Below are 16,482 nucleotides of genomic sequence, written 5' to 3' on the forward strand. Positions count from 1 at the left end.
GACTGTATGAATGTAGATAATGTAGAACAGGTCAAAGTGGTATAAATACATTGACGGGACTGTATGAATGTAGAACAGGTCAAAGTGGTATAAATACATTGACGGGACTGTATGAATGTAGATAATGTAGAACAGGTCTAAGTGGTATAAATACATTGACGGGACTGTATGAATGTAGATAATGTAGAACAGGTCAAAGTGGTATAAATACTTTGACGGGACTGTATGAATGTAGAACAGGTCAAAGTGGTATAAATACTTTGACGGGACTGTATGAATGTAGATAATGTAGAACAGGTCAAAGTGGTATAAATACATTGATGGGACTGTATGAATGTAGAACAGGTCAAAGTGGTATAAATACATTGATGGGACTGTATGAATGTAGAACAGGTCAAAGTGGTATAAATACTTTAACGGGACTGTATGAATGTAGAACAGGTCAAAGTGGTATAAATACATTGACGGGACTGTATGAATGTAGAACAGGTCAAAGTGGTATAAATACTTTAACGGGACTGTATGAATGTAGAACAGGTCAAAGTGGTATAAATACATTGACGGGACTGTATGAATGTAGAACAGGTCAAAGTGGTATAAATACATTGACGGGACTGTATGAATGTAGAACAGGTCAAAGTGGTATAAATACTTTAACGGGACTGTATGAATGTAGATAATGTAGAACAGGTCAAAGTGGTATAAATACATTGACGGGACTGTATGAATGTAGAACATCAAAGTGGTATAAATACATTGATGGGACTGTATGAATGTAGATAATGTAGAACAGGTCAAAGTGGTATAAATACATTGATGGGACTGTATGAATGTAGAACAGGTCAAAGTGGTATAAATACTTTAACGGGACTGTATGAATGTAGATAATGTAGAACAGGTCAAAGTGGTATAAATACATTGACGGGACTGTATGAATGTAGAACAGGTCAAAGTGGTATAAATACTTTAACGGGACTGTATGAATGTAGATAATGTAGAACAGGTCAAAGTGGTATAAATACTTTAACGGGACTGTATGAATGTAGATAATAGAAAGCGTTGCTGAACTTTTTTTTTTTTTTCCCACTGTTTTATAATAATAAAAAATAACATTAATCTCAGAAGTAAAACTCAATAGAAAACAGCACTGATGGTGATAGAAATATAGATGTTTTCTAACAAAAATGACATTACGTCTGCTAAATGACGGAAATATAAAAGGTACAACTCCATAGAAAGGACTGGTTAAGATTGATATAGATTTGTATGTTTTTGTATTGGAAAAAAAAACATTCCACCCAAGTAGTAAAATTCAATGTTTATTGGCCACACATCAAAACAGTATTTTGTTCATTTCAAGAGGGAATGTATAAAGGTATAGACTATGAAAGTGCAAATAGTATCTCAAGGATTAGTTGCTTTATAATAAAAATGTAACGGCTTTCAACAACATTTGCATTTTTTAAAATTGTATATATATATTTTTTTAAAGTAAAATGCCAAGAAAATCCAAATTCAAATGTCATTTTCTGTTTTACTCATTTCATGCACAGCTGAAACTGATACATCAAGGACAAATCAATGTACATGACTGAAGTCCCACAAGTTCACCAGCTTCGTGTACGGCACTCACAGCTTGACGTTTGCAAGACACGTTTCAATGCAATAAGTTTCTTCAGCTGTTGTTTCAATAGTCACTTTACAATTACTTCCTATACAAATCACACTGGGTTTGGCTAAAGATCAATTACTTCCCAATACAAATCACACTGGGTTTGGCTAAAGATCAATTACTTCCTATACAAATCACACTGGGTTTGGCTAAAGATCAATTACTTCCCAATACAAATCACACTGGGTTTGGCTAAAGATCAATTACTTCCTATACAAATCACACTAGGTTGGGCTAAAGATCAATTACTTCCTATACAAATCACACTAGGTTTGGCTAAAGATCAATTACTTCCCAATACAAATCACACTAGGTTTGGCTAAAGATCAATTACTTCCTATACAAATCACACTAGGTTTGGCTAAAGATCAATTACTTCCCAATACAAATCACACTGGGTTTGGCTAAAGATCAATTCCAAAATGTGAAACGTTGAAAAATCAATATAATTTATAATTCATTTATACTTTATATAGGCAACAAATCAATACAACTTGTTTTTTTTCTTTCAAAATTAGTTATTCAGTATATCTTGATATCCATTTTCAAATCATAATAGGAAAGTTTAAATGTAAATAAATACGTCTGTTTTTTTTCCCCCCCACTGTCCTGCATTGTGTTTTTGCTCCAGGATACATTTTATAAATACTTTTCCCCCTTAAAAGTCAAACACTCGTCATCAACTTGTAGATCAGTTATCAAACCCACAGATATGTCTGTCCATCCAAGAACAACCCCACCAAAGCCCATCGGCAATAAAAATAACTAACAAACCAGTAAAACAGTGTTCAATATCATCAGGTCAAAATCAGAGATGTAATTTATAAAAGATGATATAAATAAAACACTCTGGGAAACAACTTGATACCACACTAAAGAGAGGCTACAATTATAAAAATGTATTTTTAAAAAAAAAGTAAAAGGTTTGGAAACGTGTTAGTGTTGTGAGTGGAATTTCTATAACGTGTGTTTGTAGTTTGTACACTAAAATTACCAAAAGTATGTGGACACCTGCACGTCCAACATCTCATTCCAAAAAACATGGGTATTAAATATGGAGTTGGTCCTCCCCTTTGCTGCTATAACAGCCTCCTCTCTTCTGGGAAGGCTTTCCACTAGATGTTGGAACATTGCTGCTATAACAGCCTCCTCTCTTCTAGGAAGGCTTTCCACTAGATGTTGGAACATTGCTGCTATCACAGCCTCCTCTCTTCTGGGAAGGCTTTCCACTAGAGGTTGGAACATTGCTGCTATAACAGCCTCCTCTCTTCTAGGAAGGCTTTCCACTAGAGGTTGGAACATTACTGAGGGGACTTTCTTCCATCCAGTCACAAGAGCATTAGTGAGGTCGGCGCATTGATGTTGGGCGATTAGGCCTCCTGGCTCGCAGTCAGCGTTCCAATTCATCCCAAAGCTTTTCGATGGGGTTGAGGTCAGGGCTCTGTGCAGGCCAGTCAAGTTCTTCTACACTGATCTCGACAAACCATTTCCGTATGGACCTCGCTTTGTGAACGGGGGCATTGTCATGCTGAAATAGGAAAGGGCCTTCCCCAAACAGTTGTCTCAAAGTTGGAAGCAGAGAATCATCTAGAATGTCATTGTATGCTGTAGCGTTAAGATTTCCCTTCACTGGAACTAAGGTGCCCGAACCATGAAAAACAGCCCCAAACCATTATTCCTCCTCCACCAAACTTTACAGTTGGCACTATGCATTGGGGCAGGTAGCGTTCTCCTGGCATCCGCCAAACCCAGATTCCTCCGTCGTACTGCCAGATGGTGAAGCGTGGTTCATCACTTCAGAGAACGTGTTTCCACTGCTCCAGAATCCAATGGTGGTGAGCTTTACACCCCTCCAGCCGACGCTTGGCATTGCGCATGGTGATCTTAGGCCTGTGTGCGGCTGCTAGGCCACGGAAACCCATTTCACGAAGCTCCCAAGGAACAGTTCTTGTGCTGACGTTGCTTCCCAGAGGCAGTTTGAAACTCGGTAGTGAGGTGTTGCAACCGAGGTCAGACGATTGTTACGTGCCAAGCGCTTCAGCACTCGGGTGATCCCGTTCTGTGAGCTTATGTGGCCTACCACTTAGCGGCTGAGCCGTTGTTGCTCCTAGACATTTCCACTTCACAATAAAAGGACTTACAGTTGACCGGGGCAGCTTTAGCATGTCAGAAATTTGACAAACTGACTTGTTGGAAAGGTGGCATCCTAGGACGGTGCCACGTTGAACGTCAATGAGCTCTTCACTAAGGCGATTCTACTACCAGTGTTTTGTCTATGGAGATTGCATGGCGGCGTGCTCAATTTTATACACCTGTCGACAACAGATGTGGCCGAAATAGCCGAATCCACTCATTTGAAGGGGTGTCCACATACTTTTGTATATATAGCTACACACGATTACTTACTGTAAGACCTCTGTAAAAACGTGGCAATACATTTAAAAAGATTGACATAAAGGCACTGTAATGAATTGCGTAGAGAACCATTTTTTTATGACCCATTGAACCCCTCTACTGTAGTTGCTGAGTCCCATCAAGGCTTAAAACTTTCGTAACAGGTTTATATATATATATATATATCTTTATAAAACGGGCCGGTTTCCTCATTCGGCCTAAACCTAGTTCTGGGATAGATAGAGGGCAGTGGTGAATGGACATTCTCCATTGAAAGTGATGTTCAGTCCAGGACCAAGGGGTCGTCTGAGAAAGCAGCCCTATAATAGTTCAGAATGAACCAGTGACATCATTATTAGGTAAAAAACATTAACAGCGTATCTGATTACAATCCTACTGTTGTTTTCCTATTGGAGTGAACAGCAGCAGATTGTTCCTCTCTATTGTCCCACCAGGGCTACTGGCCTCGTCCATCTTCAGAAAGACTGTCTTCTAATGGGTTCTAGCCTCGTCCATCTTCATGAAGACAGTCTTCTAATGGGTTCTAGCCTCGTCCATGAAGACAGTCTTCTAATGGGTTCTAGCCTCGTCCATCTTCATGAAGACTGTCTTCTAATGGGTTCTAGCCTCGTCCATCTTCACGAAGACTGTCTTCTAATGGGTTCCAGCCTCGTCCATCTTCACAAAGACTGTCTTCTAATGGCTTCTAGCCTCGTCCATCTTCATGAAGACAGTCTTCTAATGGGTTCTAGCCTCGTCCATGAAGACAGTCTTCTAATGGGTTCTAGCCTCGTCCATCTTCATGAAGACTGTCTTCTAATGGGTTCTAGCCTCGTCCATCTTCATGAATACTTGACATACATCAGGCTGTCAGTAAGACCGTCTTCTAATGGGTTCAGTACAACAACATGGAATAGATCTAAGCAGGCACAATTCGTTTTTGGAGTCCACTTAGTGATTACAAACTGTGCTTTTGTTAGCCAGTGTTTGACACCTAACAATTTACAGAAACATTAGGCAGATCTGGACGGGACTGAGAGCTAGGTTTTTCTGCTGAGTCAGACTGTACACTGTTATATTGGGATAATAACACTACTAGAAGCAGGCAGCTGATTACAGCCTCCCTCAGAACTCTCCTGTACAGCCTACTACAGCCTCCCTCTGAACTCTCCTGTACAGCTGATTACAACCTCCCCCAGAACTCTCCTGTACAGCTGATTACAACCTCCCCCAGAACTCTCCTGTACAGCCTACTACAGCCTCCCTCAGAACTCTCCTGTACAGCTGATTACAACCTCCCCCAGAACTCTCCTGTACAGCTGATTACAACCTCCCCCAGAACTCTCCTGTACAGCCTACTACAGCCTCCCTCAGAACTCTCCTGTACAGCTGATTACAACCTCCCCCAGAACTCTCCTGTACAGCCTACTACAGCCTCCCTCAGAACTCTCCTGTACAGCTGATTACAGCCTCCCTCAGAACTCTCCTGTACAGCCTCCCTCAGAACTCTCCTGTACAGCCTACTACAGCCTCCCTCAGAGCTCTCCTGTACAGCTGATTACAGCCTCCCTCAGAACTCTCCTGTACAGCTGACTACAACCTCCCTCAGAACTCTCCTGTACAGCTGATTACAACCTCCCTCAGAACTCTCCTGTACAGCTGATTACAACCTCCCTCAGAACTCTCCTGTACAGCTGACTACAGCCTCCCTCAGAACTCTCCTGTACAGCCTCCCTCAGAACTCTCCTGTACAGCCTACTACAGCCTCCCTCAGAGCTCTCCTGTACAGCTGATTACAGCCTCCCTCAGAACTCTCCTGTACAGCTGACTACAACCTCCCTCAGAACTCTCCTGTACAGCTGATTACAACCTCCCTCAGAACTCTCCTGTACAGCCTCCCTCAGAACTCTCCTGTACAGCCTCCCTCAGAACTCTCCTGTACAGCCTCCCTCAGAACTCTCCTGTACAGCCTCCCTCAGAACTCTCCTGTACAGCTGACTACAGCCTCCCTCAGAACTCTCCTGTACAGCTGACTACAGCCTCCCTCAGAACTCTCCTGTACAGCTGACTACAGCCTCCCTCAGAACTCTCCTGTACAGCCTCCCTCAGAACTCTCCTGTACAGCTGACTACAGCCTCCCTCAGAACTCTCCTGTACAGCTGACTACAGCCTCCCTCAGAACTCTCCTGTACAGCCTCCCTCAGAACTCTCCTGTACAGCTGACTACAGCCTCCCTCAGAACTCTCCAATACAGCTGACTACAGCCTCCCTCAGAACCAAGTCCAAACACAATACAGTATATTTCAGCGGAAAACATTTAAGAATATGATCATCAATATCAACAACAAAAAAAAATCCTAGATCAAAAACTCCTGCAAAATGTATTCACTATAATAATGCAGTATAATCACCTCATGTTGTAATCTAAAACAGATCATCTGAGAGAAGCAACTTGATCGTCATTCTTTTTTCAGCAAATATCCATTGTGGGTAATATAATACCAACAACACCCAGTCAAACACCTTCCATCTCGCTTCTTAGGAGACCATCCAGTCCTCCGTCCGTTGTTCACCCGGTGGGAGGGGGGGGGCATCTCATGCCAGTATAGACTAGCTATCAAGTGTTTGATGTGTACTTGTAAACACTAGAAAGAGAAATACACTCCATCTTCATATATCTCCTCCTAACACTACAATCAAGTCAGGATTAAATCCCCCCCCCCCCCCACAACACCATCACTGGCTACTTGGTAATGTCCCCTCTCAGTCAGGATTGGTCTCTCTCTCTCTCTCTCTCTCTGCATGTCAGTGGTTTGACCCCTCTGAAGGCTTCTGTCTTCTATCAGACCAGGAGACTTTGCTCCTCCCATCTCATATGTTTCCTCCAATCAGAGTCATAAACAGGTGGATTTGCTCCACCAACTCGGAATTTTCCTCCAATCATAAATCAGACCAGGTGTATCTCCTCCGTCACCACTTAAGATTTTTTTTCTTCCCACCAATCAGACAAGGTGTATCTGCTCCTCCCATTCTGAAGAGCTGGTGCTAGGCAGAAGGTCAGAGGTCACAGAGTCACACATGGGCGTGTCAACGTGAACGACGTTACCCCCAGCGAGCCTCTCCCCGGCCCGGTCCCCTGTCCCGGTAGTCACCATGTAGGACGGGGCCATGACCTCTGACCCCACCGTCAGGTCTAAATGGGTGGGTCTCCCCCTCTCAGCCTCCTTCTCCTCCAGGCCCTGAGAAAGGAAGGGGAAACAGTCCACATCTTCCCCCAGCTCGCCCTCACCTTTCTTGGGCTTGGCACGGGGCTGGTGGAGGTCAGCTTGGACCTCCTCCTCCACCTCGGAGGCTGTGTTGGCCGTGGCCTGTGCTGCCATGTTGAAGTCTAGGTCTGTGTCTGAGGAGGAGGTGGTGGTGGTGGTGGAGGGGATGAGGGTGATGCTCTGAGGGTTCATGTCATGGAACCAGGCCATGATGTTACCCAGCAGGTTGGTGTTTGGGTGTGAGGGGTCCTGGAGCCCTGTTGATGCGGTGGTAGTGGAGTCCGCAGTACCACTGGAGGACGAGAACAGAGCCTGGCCTGAAGAAGGCTCCCTGAACGGGTTGAGATTGTGGTAGCTGTAGTGCTGCTGGGATGAGTGGTGGTGGTGTAACGCATAGACCCCTGGAACCCCTTCATAGAGCCGCTGGCTGCTGACGGCTCCCCGGGGCCCCACCTCCACCCTCTGGGACTCCGCGTCCAGTCTGGACGGGAGGGAGGTGCCGATGGCCCCCAGGGACGCCTCATTGGACAACAACTCTGGAGTGTCCCCGGCCGTCGCCAACCCAGACTCTTGGAGTGACAGCTGGATAGCCAATAGGATGTTGGGATCGTCCTCATCCAATGAGCCCTGTTAACACATAAACAGAACAATGGGGGGAAATAGGTCATGTGGAAAGGGACGAAAGCCTGGTAGAATACAACAGATTTAGTCTGTTTAAGACTATAGGTGATGTTTTTATGTCTAGTGAGGTGATGTTTTTATGTCTAGTGAGGTGATGTTTTTATGTCTAGTGAGGTGATGTTTTTATGTCTAGTGAGGTGATGTTTTTATGTCTAGTGAGGTGATGTTTTTATGTCTAGTGAGGTGATGTTTTTATGTCTAGTGAGGTGATGTTTTTATGTCTAGTGAGGTGATGTTTTTATGTCTAGTGAGGTGATGTTTTTATGTCTAGTGAGGTGATGTTTTTATGTCTAGTAAGGTGATGTTTTTATGTCTAGACAAAGGTGATGTTTTTATGTCTAGTGAGGTGATGTTTTTTTTCTAGTGAGGTGATGTTTAAACTTATGTCTAGTGATGTGATGTTTTTATGTCTAGTGAGGTGATGTTTTTATGTCTAGTGAGGTGATGTTTTTATGTCACTATATATATATATATAATAAGAGGTAAAGACGAATACACAGACATGTTTTTATGTCTAGTGAGGTGATGTTTTGAACTCACCAGGTGATGTTTTTATGTCCATTTGAGGTGATCTTTTTATGAATCTAGAAGGTGAATGTTTTCATGTCTAGTCAGTGATGTTTTTATGTCTAGTGAGCCAGTCAGTGCCATGTTTTTATGTCTAGTCAGCCAGTGATGTTTTTACAGAACAATCACAGTGACAAACTGATGTTTTTATTGTCTAGCGAAAGGTGATGATTATTTTTTTGTTACTTGAGGTTATGTTTTTTTTTCTCCAGGAGGTGATGTTTTCATGTCTAGTGAGGTGATGTTTTTATGTCTAGTAAGGTGATTTAGGAAACACATATCCTATAGTAATACAGGTTTCTAATGAAAAGACAAATGGAGAAACATTTTCAGCCTTTTAGGAAACACATATCCTTAGAAATACCAGGTAGACAGATAACCCAGATTTTCTATCGGCATGTTTAAACTTCACATTGGCACACAACATGTAAATGGTTTGCCTGTCGAATAAACTATATATACCTATATATATAGTAATAAGTAGACAGAGGTAAAGATCCTATAGTAATACACAGACGACATGAAAAACACACTGAAATCACCAGGGGGACCAGGTAATACCAGGTAGACATTTCCTGTGATATCCTTTTATGAATAAGAAGAAGAAACCATTTTTCAGTCAGTCAGATATCCTATAGTAATCAGTCAGCCAGCCAGCCAGCCAGTAATACCAGGTAGACAGATCAGTCTGGATATCCAGCCAGTCAGCCAGTACCAGTCAACGTTACAGATAACAATCTGAAGGTACCATGGACAGATACCTGACCTGGATAAACAGTAATACAGCTCAAACTATTCAAGTCTTCCAGCCAGACCTGGATATCCTATAGGTAAAAGATAACAGATTATTCCTTTGTTACCAGGTAGACAGTTATCTTTTCCTATTTTTTTCTCCAGGAAAGATAGTGGATTCATGTAATACCAGGTAGAAGAACTGGATATCCTGACTAATGGAGAAACACCTGGATATCAGTAATACTTTTAGGAAACCTGATACCTAGATATCCTATAGTAATACCAGGTAGACATGGATATCCTATGGAAACACAGGAAGACAGATAATGGAGAACACATTCAGTCAGCCTTTGGAAACACATATCCTATAGAAATACCAGGTAGACAGATACCTGGATATCCTATAGTAATAACAGGTAGACAGATACCTGGAAACACTGACTAATGGAGAAACACGTCAGCCTTTTAGAAACCATATCCTATAGAAATACCAGGTAGACAGATACCTGGATATCCTATAGTAATACCAGGTAGACAGATACCTGGAAACACATTCAGTCATACCTGGATATCCTATAGTAATACCAGGTAGACAGATACCTGGATATCCTATAGTAATACCAGGTAGACAGATACCTGGATATCCTATAGTAATACCAGGTAGACAGATACCTGGATATCCTATAGTAATACCAGGTAGACAGATACCTGGATATCCTATAGTAATACCAGGTAGACAGATACCTAGATATCCTATAGTAATACCAGGTAGACAGATACCTGGAAACACATAGCTGGATATCCTATAGTAATACCAGGTAGACATACCTGGATATCCTATAGTAATACCAGGTAGACAGATACCTAGATATCCTATAGTAATACCAGGTAGACAGATACCTGGAAACACATTCAGTCATAGCTGGATATCCTATAGTAATACCAGGTAGACAGATACCTGGAAACACATTCAGTCATAGCTGGATATCCTATAGTAATACCAGGTAGACAGATACCTGGATATCCTATAGTAATACCAGGTAGACAGATACCTGGATATCCTATAGTAATACCAGGTAGACAGATACCTGGAAACACATTCAGTCATACCTGGATATCCTATAGAAATACCAGGTAGACAGATACCTGGAAACTGGATACATTCAGTCATACCTGGATATCCTATAGTAATACCAGGTAGACAGATACCTGGAAACACATTCAGTCCTGGATATCCTATAGTAATACCAGGTAGACAGATACCTGGATATCCTATAGTAATACCAGGTAGACAGATACCTGGAAACACATTCAGTCATACCTGGATATCCTATAGTAATACCAGGTAGACAGATACCTGGATATCCTATAGAAATACCAGGTAGACAGATACCTGGATATCCTATAGAAATACCAGGTAGACAGATACCTGGATATACTATAGTAATACCAGGTAGACAGATACCTGGTAACACATTCAGTCATAGCTGGATATCCTATAGTAATACCAGGTAGACAGATACCTGGAAACACATTCAGTCATAGCTGGATATCCTATAGTAATACAAGGTAGACAGATACCTGGATATCCTATAGAAATACCAGGTAGACAGATACCTGGATATACTATAGTAATACCAGGTAGACAGATACCTGGTAACACATTCAGTCATAGCTGGATATCCTATAGTAATACCAGGTAGACAGATACCTGGAAACACATTCAGTCATAGCTGGATATCCTATAGTAATACAAGGTAGACAGATACCTGGATATCCTATAGAAATACCAGGTAGACAGATACCTGGTAACACATTCAGTCATAGCTGGATATCCTATAGTAATACCAGGTAGACAGATACCTGGAAACACATTCAGTCATAGCTGGATATCCTATAGAAATACCAGGTAGAAACTGCGATGGCTAGTCTAAAGCACTGAGACGGTGGCTAGTCTAAAACACTGCTATAGTATCTATCCATGTGTCTTTTAGTTATTGATTCATTATTACCTAAAATGCTGTCGCTAGGCTCGTCAAGATGGGGAATGTCCCCTCTCTGTCTCCTCTGCTGACGATCCCGGTGTCTCCTCCGGTACTGAAACTCTGCATACTCCTGTAGGGTCAGCCACATGACACACCATGACGTCACAGGTCACACGTCATACCGTACACACACACACACACACACACACACACACACACACACACACACACACACACACACACATTGAATAAACAGAAAACAATACCTTAAAAAAAGCCGTGAATGTATAATTATTGTGCAATTTATAACTGTAGCAGCTCTATTAGCTTCCTAATAGTCACATGATTTAAACATATTCAGAACTACAACAGCTAGCTAGATATTCAGAACTACAACAGCTAGCTAGATATTCAGAACTACAACAGCTAGCTAGATATTCAGAACTACAACAGTTAGCTGGATATTCAGAACTACAACAGCTAGCTAGATATTCAGAACTACAACAGCTAGCTAGATATTCAGAACTACAACAACAGTTAGCTGGATATTCAGAACTACAACAGTTAGCTAGATATTCAGAACTACAACAACAGTTAGCTAGATATTCAGAACTACAACAGCTAGCTAGATATTCAGAACTACAACAGCTAGCTAGATATTCAGAACTACAACAGTTAGCTAGATATTCAGAACTACAACAGCTAGCTAGATATTCAGAACTACAACAGCTAGCTAGATATTCAGAACTACAACAGCTAGCTAGATATTCAGAACTACAACAGCTAGCTAGATATTCAGAACTACAACAGCTAGCTAGATATTCAGAACAACAACAGCTAGCTAGATATTCAGAACTACAACAGCTAGCTAGATATTCAGAACTACAACAGTTAGCTAGATATTCAGAACTACAACAACAGTTAGCTAGATATTCAGAACTACAACAACAGCTAGCTAGATATTCAGAACTACAACAGCTAGCTAGATATTCAGAACTACAACAACAGTTAGCTAGATATTCAGAACTACAACAGTTAGCTAGATATTCAGAACTACAACAACAGTTAGCTAGATATTCAGAACTACAACAGTTAGCTAGATATTCAGAACTACAACAACAGCTAGCTAGATATTCAGAACTACAACAACAGTTAGCTAGATATTCAGAACTACAACAGTTAGCTAGATATTCAGAACTACAACAGTTAGCTAGATATTCAGAACTACAACAACAGTTAGCTAGATATTCAGAACTACAACAGCAGTTAGCTAGATATTCAGAACTACAACAACAGTTAGCTAGATATTCAGAACTACAACAGTTAGCTAGATATTCAGAACTACAACAACAGTTAGCTAGATATTCAGAACTACAACAGCTAGCTAGATATTCAGAACTACAACAACAGTTAGCTAGATATTCAGAACTACAACAAGCAGATATTAGCTAGATATTCAGAACTACAACAACAGTTAGCTGGATATTCAGAACTACAACAGCTAGCTAGATATTCAGAACTACAACAACAGCTAGCTAGATATTCAGAACTACTACAACAGCTAGCTAGATATTCAGAACTACAACAGCAGTTAGCTAGATATTCAGAACTACAACAACAGTTAGCTAGATATTCAGAACTACAACAACAGTTAGCTAGATATTCAGAACTACAACAACAGCTAGCTAGATATTCAGAACTACAACAACAGTTAGCTAGATATTCAGAACTACAACAGCTAGCTAGATATTCAGAACTACAACAACAGTTAGCTAGATATTCAGAACTACAACAACAGTTAGCTAGATATTCAGAACTACAACAACAGTTAGCTAGATATTCAGAACTACAACAACAGTTAGCTAGATATTCAGAACTACAACAGTTAGCTAGATATTCAGAACTACAACAACAGTTAGCTAGATATTCAGAACTACAACAACAGTTAGCTAGATATTCAGAACTACAACAACAGTTAGCTAGATATTCAGAACTACAACAACAGTTAGCTAGATATTCAGAACTACAACAACAGTTAGCTAGATATTCAGAACTACAACAACAGTTAGCTAGATATTCAGAACTACAACAACAGTTAGCTAGATATTCAGAACTACAACAACAGTTAGCTAGATATTCAGAACTACAACAACAGCTAGCTAGATATTCAGAACTACAACAACAGTTAGCTAGATATTCAGAACTACAACAACAGTTAGCTAGATATTCAGAACTACAACAACAGTTAGCTAGATATTCAGAACTACAACAACAGTTAGCTAGATATTCAGAACTACAACAACAGTTAGCTAGATATTCAGAACTACAACAACAGTTAGCTAGATATTCAGAACTACAACAACAGCTAGCTAGATATTCAGAACTACAACAACAGTTAGCTAGATATTCAGAACTACAACAACAGTTAGCTAGATATTCAGAACTACAACAACAGTTAGCTAGATATTCAGAACTACAACAACAGTTAGCTAGATATTCAGAACTACAACAACAGTTAGCTAGATATTCAGAACTACAACAACAGTTAGCTAGATATTCAGAACTACAACAACAGTTAGCTAGATATTCAGAACTACAACAGCTAGCTAGATATTCAGAACTACAACAACAGTTAGCTAGATATTCAGAACTACAACAACAGTTAGCTAGATATTCAGAACTACAACAACAGTTAGCTAGATATTCAGAACTACAACAACAGTTAGCTAGATATTCAGAACTACAACAACAGTTAGCTAGATATTCAGAACTACAACAGCTAGCTAGATATTCAGAACTACAACAGCTAGCTAGATATTCAGAACTACAACAACAGTTAGCTGGATATTCAGAACTACAACAACAGTTAGCTAGATATTCAGAACTACAACAACAGTTAGCTAGATATTCAGAACTACAACAACAGTTAGCTAGATATTCAGAACTACAACAACAGTTAGCTAGATATTCAGAACTACAACAACAGTTAGCTAGATATTCAGAACTACAACAACAGTTAGCTAGATATTCAGAACTACAACAACAGCTAGCTCGATATTCAGAACTACAACAACAGCTAGCTAGATATTCAGAACTACAACAGTTAGCTAGATATTCAGAACTACAACAGCAAGCTAGATATTCAGAACTACAACAGCTAGCTAGATATTCAGAACTACAACAGTTAGCTAGATATTCAGAACTACAACAGTTAGCTAGATATTCAGAACTACAACAGTTAGCTAGATATTCAGAACTACAACAGTTAGCTAGATATTCAGAACTACAACAGCTAGCTAGATATTCAGAACTACAACAACAGTTAGCTAGATATTCAGAACTACAACAGTTAGCTAGATATTCAGAACTACAACAGCTAGCTAGATATTCAGAACTACAACAGTTAGCTAGATGTTTACTTACCTCAGGAGATGCAAAGCCCAAATACTCCCAGTCCCATGTGCCACCTCCAAAACTATAAATACAAAAAGTAGAATGTAAATAGCAGCTAGTCTGTTATGTTATTAAAACACTTCAATTAGTGGAGAGAGAGAACAGAGCAAATGCACGAGAAAACATTCAGAAAACACAATGGGGGTGACCTTCATCTGCAATTGATTGATTTGGGGACTGAAAGGGTTTGTGAGGGGTCAGGGTTACAACAGCGTTAGGGGCTCTGGGGATATTCAGCCACTACAACAGCTAGCCAGAATCTTCTGCTGCACCAAACAGCCGCTATGATCTTAGACGGGAGTTCAGAACTACAACAGCTAGTTGACTTTCTGAGCTACAACTGTCACCATCTAGATATTCAGTCTACAACAGTTAGCTAGATATTCAGAACTACAACAAAAGCTAGCTAGATATTCAGAACTACAACAACAGTTAGCTAGATATTTACTTACCTGAGGAGATGCAAAGCCCAAATACTCCCAGTCCCATGTGCCACCTCCAAAACTATAAATACAAAAAGTAGAATGAACAGCTAGTCTGTTATGTTATTAAAACACTTCAATTAGTTTGAGAGAAGTCAGAGCAAATTTAGAAAACAGAGTGAAAACACAATGGGGGTGACCTTCATCTGCAGATTGATTATTTTAAAACCTCAGTGTTTGAGGGGTTACCCACCTCAGTGTTTGAGAGGGCCTCTGGGGAGTTTAAAACCTCAGTGTTTGAGAGGAAGTCGGGTTTAAAAACTCAGTGTTTTCTGCTGTTTAAAACCTCAGTGTTTGAGAGGAAGTACATTTAAAACCTCAGTGTTTGAGAGGAAGAGTTTAAAACCTCAGTGTTTGGAAGGTTTAAAACCTCAGTGCTTGAGAGGAAGTCGGTTGACCTCAGTTTGAGCAGTGCTTGAGAGGAAGTCGGTTTAAAACCTCAGTGTTTGAGAGGAAGTCATTTAAACCCTCAGTGTTTGAGAGGAATCGGGTTTAAAACCTCAGTGTTTGAGAGGAAGTCAGTTTAAAACCTCAGTGTTTGAGAGGAACATTTAAAACCTCACAGTTTAAAACCTCAGTGTTTGAGAGGAAGGTTTAAAACCTCAGTGTTTGAGAGGAAGTCGGGTTTAAAACCTCAGTGTTTGAGAGGAACGGGTTTAAAACCTCAGTGTTTGAGAGGAGTCGGTTTAAACCTCAGTGTTAAGAGGAAAAGTACTCTGTGTTTAGCTGTAGTTTTAAAACCTCAGTGTTTGAGAGGAAGTGAACGGTTTAAAACCTCAGTGTTTGAGAGGAAGTCAAGGTTTAAAACCTCAGTGTTTGAGAGGAAGGTTTAAAACCTCAGTGCTTAAAAGTCGGTTTAAAACCTCAGTGTTTGAGAGGAAGTCGGTTTAAAACCTCAGTGTTTGAGAGGAAGTCGGTTTAAAACCTCAGTGTTTGAGAAGTCATTTAAAGTCAGTGTTTGAGAAACCTCAGTGTTTGAGAGGAAGTCGGTTTAAAACCTCAGTGTTTGAGAGGAAGTCAGTGTTTAAAACCTCAGTGTTTGAGAGGAAGTCGGGTTTAAAACCTCAGTGTTTGAGAGGAAGTCAGTGTTTGAGAGGGTTTAAAACCTCAGTGTTTGAGAGGAAGTACATTTAAAACCTCAGTGTTTGAGAGGAAGTCGGGTTTAAAACCTCAGTGTTTGAGAGGAAGTCGGGTTTAAAACCTCAGTGTTTGAGAGGAAGTCGGTTTAAAACCTCAGTGTTTGAGAG

General features: G+C 40.6%; 1 protein-coding gene across 1 annotated transcript in view; it reads right to left on the reverse strand.

The window, feature by feature from the left end:
• Positions 1-1,306: 1,306 nt before the first annotated feature.
• The window catches only part of LOC135574979 (ankyrin repeat and IBR domain-containing protein 1-like), a 111,463-nt gene continuing 96,287 nt past the window's right edge, over positions 1,307-16,482 (reverse strand). The window contains exons 16-19 of the mRNA XM_065027117.1: positions 15,429-15,448; positions 14,724-14,775; positions 11,278-11,430; positions 1,307-7,959 (exon numbers count right to left, since the gene is read on the reverse strand). Coding sequence (XP_064883189.1) covers positions 7,069-7,959; positions 11,278-11,430; positions 14,724-14,775; positions 15,429-15,448 — 1,116 coding nt within the window. The 3' untranslated portion in view covers positions 1,307-7,068. The remainder of the gene's footprint in view (positions 7,960-11,277; positions 11,431-14,723; positions 14,776-15,428; positions 15,449-16,482) is intronic.

The sequence above is a fragment of the Oncorhynchus nerka genome, linkage group LG14 (genome assembly GCF_034236695.1).
Source record: "Oncorhynchus nerka isolate Pitt River linkage group LG14, Oner_Uvic_2.0, whole genome shotgun sequence".
Taxonomy (NCBI): Eukaryota; Metazoa; Chordata; class Actinopteri; order Salmoniformes; family Salmonidae; genus Oncorhynchus; species Oncorhynchus nerka.